At 40.5% G+C, this 16,747-nt stretch overlaps 2 protein-coding genes across 2 annotated transcripts; both read left to right on the forward strand.

Annotated features, from left to right (window-relative positions):
* The first annotated feature begins 1,258 nt into the window (after positions 1-1,258).
* On the forward strand, positions 1,259-4,779 carry LOC140713974 (chemokine XC receptor 1-like). Its single transcript, XM_073024659.1, has 2 exons — positions 1,259-1,362; positions 3,139-4,779. The coding sequence occupies exon 2, from the start codon at positions 3,176-3,178 to the stop codon at positions 4,247-4,249; it is 1,074 nt and encodes a 357-aa protein (XP_072880760.1). The 5' UTR covers positions 1,259-1,362; positions 3,139-3,175; the 3' UTR covers positions 4,250-4,779.
* A 3,671-nt stretch (positions 4,780-8,450) lies between these two features.
* On the forward strand, positions 8,451-11,233 carry LOC140713757 (chemokine XC receptor 1-like). Its single transcript, XM_073024244.1, has 2 exons — positions 8,451-8,695; positions 9,114-11,233. Exon 2 carries the CDS (start codon positions 9,117-9,119, stop codon positions 10,275-10,277), a length of 1,161 nt encoding a protein of 386 aa, XP_072880345.1. The 5' UTR covers positions 8,451-8,695; positions 9,114-9,116; the 3' UTR covers positions 10,278-11,233.
* Positions 11,234-16,747: the final 5,514 nt, after the last annotated feature.

The following is a 16,747-nucleotide window of genomic DNA, read 5'->3' on the forward strand; positions in this document are numbered from 1 at the left end:
CTCCTGTGTGATGTTTTGTTAATCTTCATCACTGAGAAAAGCTTCTCACACAGATAAGACATACGGGTTTACCGGCAATGTCAGTAAACATATACTCAGCAACCCATCTGTTTTGAAAGACTCTTTTTTCAGAATCAACTTTTCTCTTCGCCATTGTTAGGGGTTAGCTTTGACTTCAGAATAGCGTTGTATGCAGCAACAGACGCTTGACGCGGGAATGTTCCCGGGTAGCCTATCGGCAGCTGTTGCGCTGCATTATGGGATCTGTAGTTTGTGTGTTATCAGCGCTTCATATCGCCGGGCCATTAATAATTAAAATAATAGATCTATCTAAAATGATCTCGCGGGCCAGATATAATTGTACGCCAGGCCGGATATGGCCCGCGGGCCTTGTGTTTGACACCTATGATTTAGATCATTTTGTAGAGATCCGTTTTCATTGACATGAAAGAGTCTTTTTCTGTTGATCAATTAAAAAAAACATTAAATCCACTGTGATTCAGTGTGATATAATAAAACATGAAAACTTCCGGGGCTGGGGGTAGAGTGAGTGCTTTTTATAGGTTCTGTAAGTACTGAGAGCAGATGATGGTGTAATTAATAAACAACAGCCCACTATATGTTTTGCTCTTGTCTAGCTGTATTTAGATGGTAGAAGTAGATATGACAATATTGTTTACAAGGCAGTTAGAAAGGCACATAAACAGAAATCTAGACGATGTGTTGGCACATGTGCAGTTCAAATTGGCATTATCTTCAGTACAAACATCATGGGCTGAAGGACTGTTATATGTTTGGTGTTTTATGTCTAAAGATAAATTTTTCTTTTTGTTTTGCTATGTTTTATTTTTTTTGATTACCAACTATCTTTTTAATGGTTAAATGGATCATTGGTTCCATTTAATATCAGAGAATGTATACAGTATGCCACCTGAAATTCTTACTTGAAATTTTTCAAAGTATTAAATCAAATGCCAAAATCTGAAAGTATTCAACAAACCAATTAGCATCTATGGAGAAGGAAACAGAATTAATGGCTCAGGTTAATGACCTTTTATTGGTTCTTTTCGAGATGTTGCCTTAAAGTTTCTGATTCCTTCAGTGTTCCGGCGATGGCAGTTAGTTTATCTTGTAATGTTATTTCCCTGGAAAAAGAAGGTCAGTCATTTCCTGGTTTCTAAATGGTTGATCTTGCTCTGGTGAGCTAATGAAAATAGAAAGGCTTTAACTATTCACAATGAAAGTACACAATTCAACTTTTAAAGAAAGGAAGATTTGTCTCTGAGGAGCAAAGAATTGTCTGAATTTGACTGTCCACTTTAGATTTCATACTACATAACATGAACATGAAGATTTATATGTGTAAGTTGAATGAAAAGCTATCTTTTAAGAGTTGTATGTGTAGTTCGGAGGGGAAGATGCTAAGTTATTGGTATGTATTTAATTTGGAATAGGAAGGTTCTATTAATTTCTTTTTGAAGGGAACTTAGCAAGATTAACATGTGCACTTTAAAAATTGTTACTGATACTTTCTGTGCTATTTATTTTGCATGAAACTGTGTTAATGATGTTTACATGTACACCCTAGAAAGAAAGATTATAAATGTATAGATGTATGTTAACAAATTTCATGTCACATGCCGGTGATAATAAACCTGATTTTGTTATAGTAGTGCAGACTATTGCAGACCTACGTATAGTTACAGTGGATGGAAGTCAAGGTTTATAAGAATGATTAAGAGTGTTATATATTTTATTCATGTATAGTGTATTTAATAAAGATGACACACATCATCATCTAAGGAACTTTAAATATCTTACACGTAAATGAGAAGAACTGTGAATATTTTGTATGGGTTGCTTAGAAGGGATGGCTATTTGTATGTCTTTTTTGTCCTTGGAGTTGCTTGAGGGATTTGCAGAATCCATTAGCAGGAAATATTACTGTCAAAGCTGGTGAATGTCGTACAGAAATTTGACAGAGTTTAACGGTGCACTCAAGAATGGCAAATATTGGATATTATTGTATATGCATCTTAGAAGTTAAGATATTTGTTAATGTGCAGCTATACTTTGGACCTCATTGGCAAAAGGGATTGAGCATTGCAGGCAGGATGCGAACAAATTAGATTGCATTTACTCTATCCCCCGTCAAGGGAATGTTTAAAGAAAAAAAAATTGGTTCCTTAAGTACTTTAAAAGGGAACGTATACATGGTAATTTTAGAAAAATGGGAAGTTTTTAGAAAGAAAGTCCCCTATCCAGGTTGCCATGTGTTTTTGATATAATTATATTTGACTGAATTGGTACACATAAATATTTTGCAACCATAGAAATGAGGCATGCATGTATTTTAATTTCCATCTTTCCAAAATAAGTGTATTAATATTATTAAGATCTTTCACTTCAAAATTACCTGATGTAACATTCTTTTTCTGGCATGAAGTCACAAATTTTGGGCAGTAAGTTAAAAATGGTAAATATTTTGTGAATTCTTTAAGAAAAAACATTGGATGGTGAGGCAATTCAAAAGAGTTTCATATGTATTTCAGAAAGGGAAGAGCTTGAGAAGGCATGGTAATTGGCAAATAGATTAGAATTGCTTGAGAAGGCACTTGAATGAAGAACTGCTTGGCAAAGTCTGAGCGAGTACTTCTGAAGGTTGATGTTTAAGGCAAGACCCTTCATCAGGACAGGTCTGCGTGTGCAACTCTGCATTTCCAACATTTGCAGAATCTCTTGTGCTTGTATTTGTGGAGGCTAAAATTTTGGAAAAGGAGATAGACATTAGTAGAGAGATTTAGAATGGCAGTTCAGATTTGTCAGTAAGCTATAAAAGAGAAGGTTCAATGCACAAGTTGTGCTTATATTTTATTGGGAAAAACTTAATGGTTTATTCCTGATCTTCAGAATGCAGGAGGATTACAGTAACTGCTTATACTTTACTTTTTGAATTGCTTAGAAGCAAAAATAAGTGCTATTTATTCTTGTAACTTTTATGCAAATATCTACAGGAAGAATTGCTATATTTGTCACTAATATATGTTACATGTTAGAAGTACATTTTGAATTTCTATTGCTCACTTAGTGCTTGTTTCTAAGATATTATTAAGAAATGTGTTTTCCATTTTCATTTAGGAAGGGTCTCACAGTATTACGACTGAAGAAACCAAAGATGTCACTTACAGTACATTACCTTGATAACAATAGCTATGATTATTATGATGATAATTATGATTATGCTCCCTTATGTGAAATTAATGAAGCCAACTACTTTGGAGCAATTTTTACACAAGTCTTGTACAGCCTTATCTTTATTTTCACCTTGATTGGGAATATCTTGGTTTTGTGGATCCTGATGAGGTACGAGAAGACAAAAACTATAACGGACATCTTTATTTTGAATCTGGTTGCCTCTGATCTGATTTTTGGCTGCTCACTTCCATTCTGGACTGTGGATCACACACATGGATGGATCTTCGGCAAGGCCACGTGCAAGATAATGAGTTCAATTTTCTTCATCAGCTACTACAGTGGGATCCTACTGCTGATATTAATGACTATAGACAGATACCTTGTGGTGGTTTACCCTCTGCTTGCTGTAAGAAGCAGGCGGGTCCCCTACGGTGTGGTGGCCTGCTTGGTAGTTTGGTGTGTTAGCTTCTTAGCCACAATCCCAGAAATGATCTTTTCTGATGTCTCAGTTAATTGGGATGAAAGCTTAGCATGTGAAAGTGTATATCCAATGGAGAGTGAGCAAATATGGCTAGGCATGCAATGTTTTCAACAAAACCTTTTGTTCTTTTTGATCCCCTTTGTTGTTATTGTGTACTGCTACTCCAGGATTCTTAACACTGTTGTTAAATGCAGAGCCCGCAAGAAATTCAAAACAGTGAAGGTTATCTTCTGCATTGTGACAGTGTTTTTTGTTTGTTGGGCACCATACAATTTGGTTGTCTTCTTGCTATCTTTGGCTGATCTCAATATTCTAACAGTTGTTTCGTGTGACATCAGGAACCACCTGATTTTTGCATTTTACATTTGTCGGGACATTGCTTATTTCCACTGCTGTCTAAATCCTTTCTTTTATGCTTTGGTGGGAACAAAGTTCAGGAAACATTTAAAGAAAGTAATATGCACCTATTTTCCTTTCCAGAATTTCCATAGGCAATCCAAGCACAGTTTCAGAAGTCGTTATTTGAGCAGTTCATATGAGCATTCTAATTCTTCTGCTTTTAACACTATCTAATTCCAAACTTGTTAAGAAGCCAGTGCAAGATATAATTGGTTATTTACAGAATATTTTAAATGGTCACTTACAGTGAAATAGATCCATTTACTACTTACCAGTCTAACCACTTATATCTAAGCTTTCCACTTATAGTAAGATAAATTTAGATGTATATAATGATACAGAATTAATCTAACTAATCAGAAGTAAGACAGATTGAATTCAGCCATTCATTCTGTGAGTTACATTCACTCTGGCTATATATAGGGTCAAATCCATTGCATTTCAATAAGCATCCATTTCTTTACACTGTGAAATATATTCACAGCAACTGTTATGTATATAGGTTGAGTACAGAGCTTACTTGGATGCATCAGCCTTGGCTTTGCAACAGCGTATTTCTTTCTGAGTAAGTTAGCCAAAAGTTCTAGTTTCACTCCAGACATGAGCACGCAATCTATGTTGATTCTCAGTACAATGCTCTCGGGTCGTGCAGTACAGAGTTGTCCTGCTCTATCAGAGATGTCATTCTTTCCATGAGATGCCAATCCAGGTCCATATATCATCTCAGATGGCCAAAGCAAGCGGCAGTCCAATGCCTATCTTGCAAACCTAATTAAAGCTAATTGTTTATGCATTTGCCTTATTGCGGCTTGCGAGAACTTGCTAAGGTAATTTTACTGGCATGCTGTACAACAGCACTGTGCAAAACCCTCGTTTCCGAAGGGTGCAATATAAATGTATGTCCTATGGAGTATCAACGTTGTTGACTCAGAGTCAGTCAGCATGAAAATGGGTCATTTGGACCAACAATACCTTGCTGACTGGGGCACTCATCTGTATTAATCCAAATTTCCAGAATCTGGCCATTGCCTTCTATGCTGGAGCTACTCAAGTGTTGGTCCAGATCCTTCTTAAATGCTGTCAGCAATTCTGTTTCTCGCACTCCCTCTGAGTAAAAGTATCCCCCTCAGATCCCCTCTGAACCCCTTATGCTTAAGCCTAAATCTATGTCCACTAGTTTTATCTATCTCTGATAAGGGGAATATTTTAATAATAGCCCTCTTAAGTTTATATACCCTAGCACTGCTCCCTCTAAGCTGAGCAGTAGCTGAAATGCTCCCATATATGTAACTTTTGTTGCTGGGCAGCTGGAATTTTCTTTTATATAATGTTAATATAATTTTGAAATCTATGTTAATATAATTGTGAAAAAACCCTGTAATTAATTAATTATGTATTAATCAATGCAATACATAAACTTTCTAAATAATAAAAGTATCACAACCTTTACTTTGATACATTTTGGAACTTCAACCTATTTACAATGTCAGTATTTCAAGTTACAACACAGTTACAAATTGTACCAATAAACACAGAATGGACGTTAGTAGCCAGCCTGCTGGACACCGATGCCATCTGGCCAAAACATTTTATTTTTGCCACACTGCCGGTCAGTTGTTTTGTCTGCCTGGCATCGTCCACTTGTGTTGTGAGTTGTGATTTGTGTCTCTTGATGTGCATATTAGAAATAAAAACATTTAAATTGCCATACAGTTTTCAGGCCTTGAAAGAATTTTCTGCCCAGAGTAAAGGTTGATCTGCGCAGCTGTAAAAAAAAATTAGAGAGAAAATTGTACCACTGCTAAGTCCCCCTTTTAACATCTTCTGGTTAAGGGAAAACAGTCCTCACCTCTCTCGTCTGTCTTTGTAACTGAACGACTTCATATCGGCAATGTCCCAGTAAATCTCCTCTGTAACTCCATCATACTCTTTCTATAGTCTGTTGACCAGTACTACATGGAATCCTCCAGCTGATGTCTGACCAGTATCTTTTAAACTCAGTAATTTCAGTGAAAGGAATGAAAGATAAGCAATGACAGGAAGAAATAGACAAAACAGCCAGACTGAGAAGAATATAAAGAATGCAGAGAGAAGAATATAGATAATTCAATCCAAAGAGAGGGAAAAAAGAAGCAATGAACAGATTAATGTTTTGATATTAGTCTCTGCAGTAACATTAAAAAAAATCCAAAGACAAACTGATCCCAAGCTATCATGTAGCAATCATCATGATGTACTCTGGTAATTTTCACCTACCAAACATGCAACTTTCAAAGAAAGACAAACATTAAATTATGAAAATATTAGTCCAATAGAGGGGAAAAATCCTGGTTAATTACTCTTTGATTCCCCAATGCTGCAACCATTTTAAAGCTAACGTTTATTTTATGGGCTCACTTTCAACATAGGAGGGATGACTGATAAGTTCATGGCCTAAGGTAGAAGAAGTCAATTTTAGAAAACATAGCACATTTATTTTTCAACATACATTTACACACTTAGTCGTGGGGTCGTGGGGCATACGGATCCCTTCTTTGTAGAAGTCGGTGTCTTGGACCTAGAGAAGTGGTGATTGATAAGTTTGTGGCCTAAGGTAGAAGGAGATGAGTTATACAGCTCTCGTTACATGCACGTGTAGTTCAACACTTTGAGTGATTATGCAGAAAGTTTGAAGTTAATAACTCATCTCCTTCTACCTTAGGCCACAAACTTATCAATCACCCCTCGTATTTCGTGGGTTTTTTTTGCCATATCCAGCATTCCGGAGACCAAACCTGACTATATCAGTTTAATTAGACCCAAAGCCAATTCTTGTATAGCAGTATAAATAGAAGTTATTTATACTAGTTTGTCATGGAGTTTTATTGATCTTTACAGTAAGTTGTCCAGAAACTTGTGCACAGTAATATATTGTAATTATGAAGAATTTTGATAGAGGAAGTGTTGAGAAAATGTTTCCACTTGAGGGGAAGAGCAAAACTAGAGGCCCTCAAAATCAGTTAAATACAAAGAAATCCATAAGTCAGAAGAGGCCTCTTTACCCTGGGAGTGGAAGGACTGTGGAAATTGCCACAACAGGGAGTGGTTGAAATGAATAGAAGATGAACAAGTGTGCTTGAAAGAGGAGTGTGCAGAGGATATTGCTGATAGATGCATGTGAAGAAAGACTGAGAGAGGCTTGAGTAGAAGATGAAAGAAAATAGGTGTAGGTTGGGTTGAATGTCCAGCTTCTGTTTCTTTTTGTATTTGTATAGTTTGTTGTTTTTGCCCACCGGTTGTCCACCTTGTTGGTGTGGTCTTTCATTGATTCTATTATGATTATTGGACTTATTGAGTATGCTCACATAAAATGAATCAGAGTTATATATGGTGATATATACTGTATGTATTTTGATAATAGGTTGACTTTAAACTTTGAGCTTTGAATTTTGTGTTTTTTGGATTTACTGTGTTCTTACCTACAAGAAAATGAATCTCTTAGGTTGTATATGGTGATATATAACTGCTTTGATAATAAACTTACTTAGAATTTTGAACTTTGTCTGCCTGTCAATTGATAGGTGTACCTTTTATAATCTTTAGTGCAGGGATATCGGCTTTTCTCCCTTCTCAAACCCTTCACTTTGACCAAGATTAGACATCCAACTGATCTCTTCTTTATTGTTTCTATGCTTATTTAATCACACTTCCGTAAAGCACTTGGTAATACTTCATTATATCACGGTACATAGAAGTGCTTCTTATTACTATCATCATTGTTCATTAATTGATATAAAGGTAATGAAACTGTTCATTACAGAATGTAATGTTATAATGTATAAATGAGTCCCGGTGAAGCGTCTCAGCCAGAATATCGTCTGTTTATTCCATCTGTTTCCCCCCCACCCCCAACGCATATATGCTGCCTGACTTGCTGAGCTCCTCCAGAATTTTCAATGTTGCTCAAGATTTTTGGCATCTGCACAATTTCTTGTGTCCTGACAAAGAAGGTTCTGAAAATGAGTTGTAAGCGATACCACAGACATAGTGATTTAGCAGAAAACTTCCCTTCTGCACCCAATTTAATGAAACTATAAAAGCATTGTTCATGTTGTACATAAAAAGAAGATGCCCCTCTGTAATAAATACAGTATAGATCAAGAGGGGGAACATTTGAAATTTACTGGGATGCTCTGCAATACCCTTCAAAAGGAGCAGTATTTATGCAATGGAGACAAGGAGCACTTTAGTGATAGCGGTGTTATAAATTGTTACCAGATGGTTGGATACTTTCAGATTATATTCCAAACTTTTGAGAGTTAACACAGGGCATTGGGTCTGGAATTAGGAGGACAAATTCAGAACAGTACAAAAGATGCTCCTTAGACGTCATAAATGCCGTGGCTCCAAAAGAAAGCTCTCTGAAATATAGCAAGTCTCAATGCACTTCCCCTTTTGAGTTTCTAAAGTAAACCACAGTGATATACAGTGTGATTTCAAACTAGCTGACAGATTCATCTGTGCCATGCATCACTGAGCTTCAAATCAGTTATAAAAAATTCTTGCAGATGAGGATGGCTACTGGATGGTTTTAAAACATGCAGGATTTACACATTATTGCTTGAAGAATAATTACTTAAGGTAAGTCCTGAAGTTATTTTCATTGGGTTGAATAGAAAACATTTATCTACTCTCTGTACCACTAGATCAGCTATTTTCATGTTGTTTGCCAAAATGTTTTAAGGCACACTCTCTTCCCATGGGTCGGTCAGGTCAAAACATCTGGGTGAGAGGTAGCAGGGAGCAGTTGAATTGGGAGGAGGAGTGGGATTATATTTACACAGAGGAAGAGTTAATTGAAGGTATTAAGGAGAAGCTGTGTGTCTGTTACTGTACTGTAAAGTACCTCTGGATCTGCACAAGTGCACCCTCAGCCTTTTCTCAAATTTTTCTTGAAGGTCTAGGAATATAAGAAGGTACAGTATTTCTGAACCTAAATATTTACTTGTACTCTTTGATCAAATTCACAATAAATCTTATTATTTATCCTCTTCTGCAGTTCATGATGGAGACAAGAATATTACCATTGGAAAACTCAACACTTTTGGACCAAGGAAGTATAGGGAACAACAACACTCTTTATGATTATTATGATTATTATAATGATTCATCGGGTGATTACCCAGGCTATGTTCAGTTGTGTGAGAATGATTATGTTAATTCATTTGGATCAATATTTACACAAGTCTGGTACAGCCTTATCTTTATTTTCAGCCTAATTGGAAATATTTTAGTTTTGTGGATCCTGATGAAATACGAGAAGCTAAGAAGTTTAACAGACATCTTTATTTTGAACTTAGTCACCTCTGATCTGCTTTTTACCTGCTCACTTCCATTCTGGGCTGTGGATCATGAACGTGGATGGATTTTCGGCAGGGTCATGTGCAAGATAATGTCCGCGATATTCTTTGTCGGCTACTACAGTGGGATCCTGCTCCTGACGTTGATGACTGTGGACCGATACTTTGCTGTGGTTCATGCCCTGCCTGCCATGAGAATCAGAGGGTTCCGCTATGGTGTGGTGGCCTGTTCAGTAGTTTGGTGCATTAGCATTTTAGCCGCAGTCCCTGAAATGATCTTTTCTGAAGTCCTCGTTAATGCGGACCAAGGCTTTCTTTGTGGCAGCTCCTATCCAAAGGGGAGTGAACTAATATGGCAACATTTCGGATATTATCTACAAAATATCTTGTTCTTCTTAATCCCTTTCATGGTAATTGTGTTATCCTATTATAAAATATTCAATACTGTTGTTAAGTGTAGAGCTAAGAAGAAGCAGAAAACTGTGAAAGTTATATTTTGCATTGTGGTGGTGTTCCTATTGTGCTGGGCACCTTACAATATAGTTATTTTCCTTTATTCTTTGCATGACCTACAGGTACCATCCCTTTCAACCTGCACTGCAGCGAATAACTTGTCCTATGCATTTTTCGTTTCTCGGAACATTGCTTATTTCCACTGCTGTCTAAATCCTTTCTTTTATGCTTTTGTGGGTACAAAGTTCAGAGAACGTCTAAACAGGGTGGCAAGTAAAAGGTTCCCCTACTTGAATGTGTGCAAAGAAACAAACACCTCCAGCACCAAACTGAACAGCATTCACAATTATTCGGATTTTGATCTGCACCTTCAAGATCGCGTGGAACGGGGAGCTATATATCCTTGCTGAGTCTGTTGTAGGTGAATGTAATGTTAGAGGTAGACACTTCATTATCTACCTCTAACAGATTTATTCAGGTTGGACACTCTGAATGGTAGAACCGAGCTGCATTGTGCCTGCATTGATTAGGGAGATCTCTGAAGCCAGTCCATTCTCCTTGATTAATGGCAGAAGTGGACATTAACTGCTATGATCTATCCCATGATTGAATACTTGGCCTTACAAAGGTCTGAAAATAATATGTGTGTGTTTCAAAGGGGGCTTTCGTCTTTCATCTGAGGAGCTGGCATCTCCTTTTCTGTATCCTGGACAATAGGGGAGGCAAGAGGGAGACTGCCCTCTTGCTCAGCTCGCCTCGGGCTCTAACATGAAGGTTGATGGTTATCTCAGAACGACTTTATCTCACGCCTGCAACCAGAAACACTGCGACTGTGAGGCAGAATGCACTTTCCTGTTGCAAGAAGCAATCCCAAGCATTGCTCTGGCAAGACCAAGCTGACTGTTGAATCACTCCCCCCACCATTCAGAATCTCCCTTCTCCGAGACCATGCGGCCCTCACAAAGCAGCCTCTTGCTAACAAAGGCTGAATGCTGCCCGACTATAATTTTTGATGCAGTATGTGATTTTGATTATTATGATGTAAATTTCAAACTGTACACTTGTGTAAAATACTTCAATTTAAAGGTATAGATTAGAATTTACTTCACAAAAAGCATACTTGAAAAACTGTTAAATGTTGCAGTAACCTTTCTAGCTCTGTCACAGTAGTATCATCCTTATAGACAATGCATATTTGATAATCAGAAACACACTGACATTTCTGCTACGTGCTGGTTTTGAAATATCTTACTGCTGCCACTGACTCAGAAAGTAAAATGCCTTATCTGCGCAAGTTGTTTTCCTAAAGAAAACTGCAGTTGTCAAAGTGAAATGCACCAACAAATATCAATTCAATGTTATACAATAATACTGAAATAAAGATTTACAAAAAGAAGCTGAGAAGTACATTTATTCAAGGAGTTACAGACAAAAGGCTTGAAAAAAAATCAGCATCTGTGGTGGGAAATGGTTAGCCAACGTTTTGGGTGGAACCCTACATCTGGACGGAAAGACCAAAGCAGAGACAGGCTGTCCAAAGGGGTGGAACAAGATCTTGCAAGTGATCTGCAGATCCAGATGAGGCAGAGTGAGAAGGGCGGAGATGAAGGGTGGAGTGAAAGCTGGAAACGGCAAAGCGCTACAGATGATGGACTTTCACAGGAGAGGAAGGTAGAGCATGGGTCCAAATAGGAGAGGTGTAGCGGATGGGTGCGAACAGTGGGGAGAGCGGATTTAGTGGTCAAAGGGTGTGAGTCATGGTCAGATGGAACCAGTATCAGAATCAGATTTAGTATCGCCGGCACACGTTGTGAAATCTTGTTAGTAAGTGGAGCAGGGGATGGCAGCTGCAGTAGTTGTTGGAGGGACAAAAGGAGAGAGAGAAAATGGAGAGAGGAGACTTGCTCCCCGCAAGGACAATGGGAGCAGTAAGAAATCCTCTAGGCTATGCAGGCAAGTGACTTATACTGACAGTTGTATTTGAGGATTTACAGTAAGTTGGTTACTGTAATAAGAAGCAAAGTTTAAAGACAATGCAAAAACAATGCAAAGAAATGCAGAGATTGCAAAAAATACAGCGGAAGTATGAAATCTGAGTAAAATTCTCATTGATTGCAACTTGCATTCTATGTCCTGATTCCAATCACCTGATCAATTCATAACCCTAGCCAATGTTCGTTGAAGGCATTGATTTACAACTCAATCAAGTCGCAAGAGGCCAGTCAGGTGAGAAACATATCAGACCATCAGTCTTATTTCATTTGGAGAACAGTTATTGTAACCTGGTATGAGAGAAAGAGAAAGAGAGAGAGTGAGGGAGACAGGGAGGGGAGAGAGAGAGTGAGGGAGAGAGAGAGGAATAGAGAGGGAGAGGGGAGGAAGAGAGAGAGGGAAAGAGAGGGTGAAAATGAGAAAGCGGGGAAGAGGTGGGGGAGAGAGGGTGAGAGAGAGAGGGAGAGTGGGAGAGTGGGAAGGAGAGAAGGAGGGAGGGCAAGGAGAGGCAGAGAGGGAGAGGAAGGAGGGAGAGAGAAGGAGAGGTAGGGAGAGAGGGAGGGAGGGAGAGAGGATGAGAGAGATAGAGGGTGTGAGAGGGAGAGAGAGAGGGGGAGATGGAGAGAGAAAGAGGGAAGGAGAGAGATAGTGCCAGTGGGGCAGAGAGGCAGAGAGAGAGTCAAGTGGGAGAGAGAGGGAGGGAGAGAGGGAGTAAAAGAGAGAAGGAGGGAGAGTGGGCGGGATAGAGATAGGGAGAGGGACAGAGAAAGAGAAAATGTGAGAGAGGGAGAGGCGGGTGAGAAAGGGTGGGGGGAGAGAGATAGAGAGAAAGAGAGAGGGAGGGACAGGGAAAGAGAGAAAGGGAGAAAATGAGACAAGGGGACCGAGGGGGATAGAGGATGTGAGAGAGTGGGAGGGAGATAGAGAAGAGGGAGGAGGGATTGAGAGAGGGAGAGGTAGAGGGAGGGAGAAAGGGTGAAAGAGAGGGAGTGAGAGGGAAGAAGAGAGGGGGTGAGAGAAAGGTAGGGATAGAGGGAGGGTGAGAGGGAGACAGAGAGAGCAGAGAGGGAGAGAGATAGAGAGAGAGAGAGGCGAGATGGAGAGAGATGGGAGAGGGAGAGAAAGAGAAATAGAGGGAGGGAGACAGAAAAGGGAGACAGAGAGAGACAGAGGGGGAAGGAGAGGGAGGAGAGAGAGGGAGAGGGAGGGAGAGAAGTAGGGAGAGAGAGGGGTGGCAAGATAGAGAGAGGAGAGAGAGAGGGAGAGTGAGGAGAAGAAAAAATTGAGAAAGATGGAGAGAGGGAGAGAGAGGAAAGAGAGAGTAAAATGAAAATGAGAGGGTGAGAGAGAAACATGCACAGAGAGAGGGAGGGAGAGAGATAGAGAGAGGAGAGGGAGAGGAGGAGACAGGGAGACAAGGAGAGAGAGAGAGGAAGGAGAGGGAGAGAGATAGAGAGAGGAGAGAGAGGGGAAAGTGATAGGGGAAAGAAATAGAGTAAGAAGGGGAGAGTGGGAAGGAGTGTAAGATGGAGAGAATAAGATAGAGAGAGACAGAGAAGGAGAGAGAGAGACAGGTGGAGAGAGAGAAACAGGTAGGGAGAGTGTAAGTGAGAGAGAGGGAGAGAGGGGAGAGAGTGGGACCGAGAGCAAGGGATAGAGAGAGGGAGAGTGGGAGGGAGAGAGAAAATGAGAGAGGGGAGAGAGGGTGAAAGAGAGGGAAGAAGAGAGACAAAGCTAGAGAGGTGGAGAGAAAGAGAGATATAAATGGAGGGTGAAAGAGGTGGGCCAGAGAGAGGGGAAGATGGAGGGAGAAAGAGAGTGGGAGAGAGATAGGGCGAGTGGGGCAGAGGTAGAGAGAGAGGTGAGAGGGAGAGAGGCAGTGAAGGAGAGACTGAGGGAGAAAGAGGAGAGAGAGGGAGGAAGAGTGAGGTACAGTGAAAGTGAGAGTGAGAGGGAGAGCGGGGGGAGAGAGGGAGTGAGAGGGAGGGAGCATGATTAGTGCAGATAGAGAGAGATGAGTGGGAGAGAGAGGAAGAGAGGGAGGGAGAAAAGAAGAGAAGGAGGAAGAAAAAATACGAGAGAGAGGGAGAGAGGGGGAGGCAGAGAGGGTGAGGGAGAGAGAGGTAGAGAGGGAGGGAGAGAGGGTAGAGAGAGAGGGAGAGAGAGGGGAGAGTGAGAGGGAGAGGGAGAGAAGGTGGGAAGGAAAGATAGGGAGAGATAGAGGGTGGGTGAGAGGGAGAGAGACAGAGAGAGATGGGTGAGAGGTGTAGACAGGGAGAGTGAGAGGGTGAGAGAAAGAGGGAGGGAGAGAGCAGGAGAGAGATATGGGTGAGGGGGCAGAGAAGTGCAGAGAGAGGGACGGATTGAGGGAGAGGGAGATAGGGAGGGAGAGCAGAAAGTAAAAGGGAGAGTGAGAGGGAGAGAGAGTGGGGAGAGAGGGAGGGAGGGAGGAAGAAAGAAATGGGAGGGGTAGAGAGAGGGATAGAGAAAATGAGAGAGAGTGTGAGTGAAGGAGAGAGAGGGGGAGGGAGGGAGAGAGAGGGAGAAAACAAGAGAGGGGGAGAGAGAGCGTGAGGAAGAGGGTGATGGAGCAAGAGTGATAGAGGCACAAGTGGGTGGGAAAGAGGGAGTGATAGAGAGAGGGAGAGAGCGAGGAGAGGGAGAGTGGGTGAGAGGGTAGACATAGAGGGAGGAGGAGAGGGAGAGAGATACAGAGAGAGGAAGAGAGCAAAAGGTGAAAGGGAGAATGAGAGAGAGTGAGGAGAGAGAGGGAGGGTGAGGGAGGGAGAGAGATGGAGCAAGTGTCAGAAAGAGGGAGAGAGAGGGAGGGAGAGAGGAATGAAGAGGAAGATAGAGGGAGAGAAAGAAGGAGAGAGAGTGAGAGTGAGGGAAAGAGACAAATAGAGAGAGAGAGAGAGAGTAAAAGGGTGAGAGAGAGTGAGAGTGAGGGAGGGAGAGAGAGATGGGGAGAGAGAGGGGTTTGATAGGGGATGGAGTGGGAGAGAGGGAGAGTGCAAGGAGACAGACAGGGAGATGTGGAGGGTAAGTGAGGTACAGAGAGGAAAGAGAGGGAGATCGAGGGAGAGAGGTAGAGGGAGGGAGAGTGGGTGAGGGGGCAGAGAGAGAGAGGGAGGGAGAGGAGAGTGTGAGGGAGAGTGGGTGAGAGCGGGGAAGGAGAGAAGGTGGGAGATAGGGAGGGTTAGAGAAAGGGTGAAAGAAGGAGGGAGAGATGGAGGAGAGAGAGGGAAGGAAAAAGGGAGGGATAGAGTGAGGGAGGGAGAAAGAGAGAGATAAATAACAGAGAGGGGGTGAGAGAGGGAGGCAGAGATGGAGGGAGAAAGAGAGAGGGAGAGAGGAGAGATAGGGAGAAAGAGAAGGTGAGAGAGAGGAGAGAGACGGGAGAGAGGGAGGGAGGAAGAAAGGGAGATAGAGAGGGAGAGAGAGGGACAGGGAGTGGGAGGGAAAGAAAGATAGAGGGAAATGAGAATGAAAGAGAAAGGGAGAGAGAGAGTTGCTCGATGTTGCAGTTGTCCAGGAAACACATTTTAAAGATGTTGAAGCATTGAAATTTAGAAGAGATTGGGTGGGCCAGGTATTCTATTCATCATTTAATAGCAAACAAAATGGGACAATGATTTTAGTTAACAAAAAAAAAACTAATTTTGTGTTGCTTGGAGAATTTAAGGACAAGGAAGGCAGGGGAATTTGTATAGATGCACATTAATGGGGTGAAGGTAGTACTTTGTAACATACATGCACCTAATAAGGAAGACCCAGACTTTCTTAACAAGGTGAACAAAATTTTAGGTGCCAAGGAAGGAAAAATAATTTTAGCAGGAGACTTTAACCAAGTAATGGACCCTGTTATTGATAAAAGTAAATTTCAGACTTCATCTTTACCTAGGGACAGGGCAGCCTTACATCAACTTATTGAGGATATCAGTCTGGTGGATATATGGCGATTGGTGAATCCATCTGGAAAAGAATGTACATTAACTTCTTAAAGATACCTTTATATTTATATGCACCATATACAAATTAATTTGACGAAGATACAGATAGATGCTTACCTAAATCTATTGATGATATGAATTGAGTTAGCAGAGTTAACAGAATGGACAGGAGCAGAAAGCTCCAACTTCTAGTTTGGATCAATGTGAAGAGCTGCAGAGGATTGAATAGACTGAATATGAGGTTTTTGTCATGGAAGCTGAATAAGATTAACTTAACCCTATATTGTTAATGATGAGAAGCTAGGATGAACAGAGTGATTTATATAGAGATTGGACAAAGCCAATTATAAAAAATAATTTTAAATGGAATATTCTTTTTCTCAGGAAGGTGGGATGTTCAGGAATAGAAACTTTGTTAACTTTACAGAGGTTCCACATCCATGGTAGCACTGCATATGAGAAACAGGATTGTAGTCTTAGAAGGGTTGGTTTCCAGAATGACTTCAGTTTAAATTGTGAGATCATATTGTATAGACTAGGGTTATAAACATTTCATATTGAAGAGTAATGGATGATCTCACTGTGGCATTGCAAATGGTTAACATATCTGATAGGGGGCAGAGAATTTTTTTTCTTTGGTGAGGAAATCTGGAGAAAATTTGAGCTGGTGTAAGGAAAGTAAAGAGATTGTGAAACTTCTTCAGACAAAGGCTGAAACTCCTCTAAAAAAGATCTAGAGTTTGAGTGGGTTCATCGAAACTTTAAGACTGGAATTGATAAATGTTTGTTCAACAAACAAAATATAACTTTTGTGTATCTATGGTGCAATCAGGCAACATGGGGATTTGGATAGGATACCTGCTTTATATCAATATATTAATAACAGGAAAGTTCAGTCTGTGACAGGACACCTTCAAGCACTTGTAAATAATGTA

This window comes from Hemitrygon akajei, chromosome 20, assembly GCF_048418815.1.
Source record: "Hemitrygon akajei chromosome 20, sHemAka1.3, whole genome shotgun sequence".
Lineage (NCBI taxonomy): Eukaryota > Metazoa > Chordata > Chondrichthyes > Myliobatiformes > Dasyatidae > Hemitrygon > Hemitrygon akajei.